This window comes from Nothobranchius furzeri, chromosome 12 (assembly GCF_043380555.1).
Source record: "Nothobranchius furzeri strain GRZ-AD chromosome 12, NfurGRZ-RIMD1, whole genome shotgun sequence".
Taxonomy (NCBI): domain Eukaryota; kingdom Metazoa; phylum Chordata; class Actinopteri; order Cyprinodontiformes; family Nothobranchiidae; genus Nothobranchius; species Nothobranchius furzeri.
Genome location: NC_091752.1, coordinates 5299362 through 5302942, shown reverse-complemented (window position 1 = coordinate 5302942; position 3581 = coordinate 5299362). Strand labels below are relative to the sequence as shown.

Sequence of the window (3581 nt, the reverse complement as noted above, 5' to 3'; positions counted from 1 at the left end):
CGGCTGGGATGAGGATCAGCACCTCCAAATCTGAGACCATGGTTCTCGACCGGAAAAGGGTGGCTTGCCACCTCCGGGTCGGGGGAGAGGTCCTACCTCAAGTGGAGGAGTTTAAGTATCTTGGGGTCTTGTTCACGAGTGAGGGTAGGAGGGATCGGGAGATCGACAGGCTGATTGGTTCGGCGTCTGCAGTGATGCGGACGCTGAGCCGATCTGTCGTGGGGAAGAGGGAGCTGAGCCAGAAAGCCAGGCTCTCGATCTACCGGTCGATCTACGTCCAAATCCTCACCTATGGTCATGAGCTTTGGGTAATGACCGAAAGAACGAGATCGCGGATACAAGCGGCCGAAATGAGTTTCCTCCGTAGGGTGGCCGGGCTCAGCCTTAGAGATAGGGTGAGGAGCTCGGACATTCGGGAGGGACTCGGAGTAGAACCGCTGCTCCTCCGGATCGAAAGGAGCCAGTTGAGGTGGTTTGGGCATCTGGTCAGGATGCCTCCTGGACGCCTCCCCGGGGAGGTGTTTCGGGCATGTCCTGCCGGCAGAAGGCCCCCGGGTCGACCCAGGACACGTTGGAGAGGTTACATCTCCAATCTGGTCCGGGAACGCCTTGGGGTCCTGCCGGAGGAGCTGGTGGACAAGGCCGGGGAGAGGACGGCCTGGAGCTCCCTAATTGGGATGCTGCCCCCGCGACCCGGACCCGGATAAGCGGAGGAAGACGACGACGACGACAACGTTATCAGAAAGTGGTCCGAGAGGACTGGATTATGTGGAAAGATCGTTATTTCCTCACGCTCTATGCCATAAGTCAGCACAAGGTCCAATGTATGATGGCAGGAGTGGGTGGAGCTATGTATTCTTTGAGTAAAACCAATTGAGTCTAAGATATTACTAAAGGCTACATTGAGGCTATCATTTTCAATGTCCACATGAATATTAAAATCCCCCACTACAATGACCTTATCAGTATTTAGCACCAAATCAGATAAAAAATCAGAGATCTGATCCAAAAACTCAGAGTAAGGGCCTGGTGGACGATATCAAACTACAAACAAGAGTGGTTTCACAGTTTTGCAATCTGGATTAGGAAAACTAAGAATAAGATGTTCGAACGAACTGTAGCTATTAATTGGTAAGGGACTGATTAATAAGTCCGAATGAAAAATGGTTGCCACTCCTCCTCCTCGCCCTGTACTTCGAGCAGTATGATGATTTAAATAATTTGGAGTCGACTCGTTTAAGCTAACATAGTCCTCTTGCTGCAGCCAGGATTCTGTGAGAGAGAGCAAAGAGATCTGATTATCACAAATCAAGTCATTAACTAACAAAGTCTTAGAAAAAATGGATCTAATGTTCAACAACCCACATTTAATTTTTCTAGTTTTCTGCTCAGTTTAATTTGTTCTAATATTTATCAGATTTCCATGATTTGCTTTATTAAGCCTGATATTTAATCTGTGTGGTTTTGGCCGTGGGCAGGACACTGTCTCTATGGGGAAGTGGGTGGGTAACAGTACAGAAGCTGCAGAGGGGTGGGTTAAACTACGACTCTGCATCCTGGTCTGGACCCTGGGTAGTCATGGAGGACTAATAAAACTGGCCATATTCCTAGAAAGAAGAGCTGCTCCATCCAAAGAGGGATGGATGCCGTCTCTCCGCATCAGACCAGGTTTTCCCCAAAAAGTTTTCCAATTATCAATGTAGCCCACGTTGTTTTCAGGACACCACCTAGACAACCAGCGGTTGAAGGACAGCATGCGGCTAAACATGTCGTCACTGGTCCGATCAGGCAGGGGGCCAGAGAAAATTACGGAGTCCGACATTGTTTTGGCAAACTTACACACCGAAGCAACATTAATTTTAGTGACCTCCGATTGGCGTAACCGGGTGTCGTTACCGCCAGCGTGAATAACAATCTTACTGTATTTACGCTTATCCTTAGCCAGCAGTTTCAGATAAGATTTGATGTTGCCCGCTCTGGCCCCAGGTAAACATTTAACTATGGTTGCTGGAGTCTCTAATGCCACGTTTCTGACTATGGAGCTGCCAATGATCAGAGTCGGCTTGTCAGTGGGTGCGTCACTGAGCGAGGAAAATCTATTAGAAACGTGGACGGGTTGGTGGTGGCCCACGGGCTGGGTTCTATGCTTCCTGCGTACCGTCACCCAGCCGGCCTGAGGTCCCGGCTGCTTGGGTTCTACTTGAGGACCGCTACGGGGTTGTTCTGAGCTAGTTAGCCCCGCGCTAGCTAAGTTGCTACGGCTGTTTACGGGTTTTTCAACAGCGCGGAGCCGAGACTCCAATTCCGACACCCTCGCCTCCAAAGCTACAAAAATGCTACATTTATTACAGGTACCATTATCAATATATGAGGCAGAGGAGTAACTAAACATCTGACACAGAGAGCAAGAGATAGGAGATGGAGAAGCAGAGACAGAAGTAGCCATAGCCATGCTGAGGCTAAGCTAACTGGATGAGCAAACTGTTCAACACCAAATAAACTGCGTGCAAACTCAAATGGTTCCGTAAAAGCTAGGTGGAACAACGGAAAATGTGTGTTTTAGCGTGCTTATGTGCTACAATAACTCAGAGATACCCTGTTACAGAGAAATTAAATCGGTTTTAGCGAGCCCAAACACCAAGCAGCTTCACGGAGTGCAACACTGAAAACAGGAAAGAGGAAACGCCTTACCGCCAGGTGCAGCCAATCAGAATCAACTGATGATACGGTGGCTGGTAAGGGTCACCGCGCCTACACAGCAGCCACGGTAATCCACCGAGATAATATTTGTTTTAAAAAACAAGACAGTTCAAAGATACTTCATTAACCCCAGAGGGGTTTATCGCTACACCGGTTACCGTGACAACCCTTCAATGCATTTATCTACTTATCAACTTACTGTGTATGACTCGTCATTGCTTGTCATCTAGAATCTTCTGGTGCTGATCCGTAATTGGCAACAGCCATGAAGCTCATGGAACGGGAGTGAGAGAGTAACATTTTTGCTTAATAAAATCAACTGCAGTAATCACAATTGACAACATGTCAGTCTTACGAATTGTACCTTTAAGGACATAATGACTCCAACTGACTCAAAATCATACAAACAGTTCTGAAGTAAATTCCTTTTATTGTTGCTAGTTAAGAGTATTGCTCCGGTCAGAGGGTTTCTTCCTCTTTCTAGACTCAAGAAAATGTGTTTAACATTTTTTCAAATTTTGTTAACAAATGCTAGGGATGAGTCACGCTGCTATTAGCCGATCAGAGGCGAGGGGTGGGGCAGCAGTGGCTTAGGAGGTAGAACGGATTGCCTCATGATCGTGGGCTTGATCCCACCCCTCCACCAGGGTATCCTTCCTTGGGCAAGACAGTTCACCTGACTTGCCTGTGTTGCTGATGGCGTTATTATTATTAAGACTTGTAATACTGCACCCCCCCCCCCCCCCACCACCACCACCACCACACACACACACACACACACACACACACACACACACACACACACACACACACACACACACACACAACAAATTGCTACCCCTATGAAACAGCAGCGCCAGAGCTTTTTGTCCACAGAGAAT

The 3581-nt window shown here is 48.0% G+C and overlaps 1 protein-coding gene across 1 annotated transcript; it reads right to left on the bottom strand.

Annotated features, from left to right (window-relative positions):
* Positions 1 to 1229: 1229 nt before the first annotated feature.
* On the bottom strand, positions 1230 to 3353 carry LOC139062269 (uncharacterized). Its single transcript, XM_070543139.1, has one exon. It carries the CDS (start codon positions 2450 to 2452, stop codon positions 1577 to 1579), a length of 876 nt encoding a protein of 291 aa, XP_070399240.1. The 5' UTR covers positions 2453 to 3353; the 3' UTR covers positions 1230 to 1576.
* Positions 3354 to 3581: the final 228 nt, after the last annotated feature.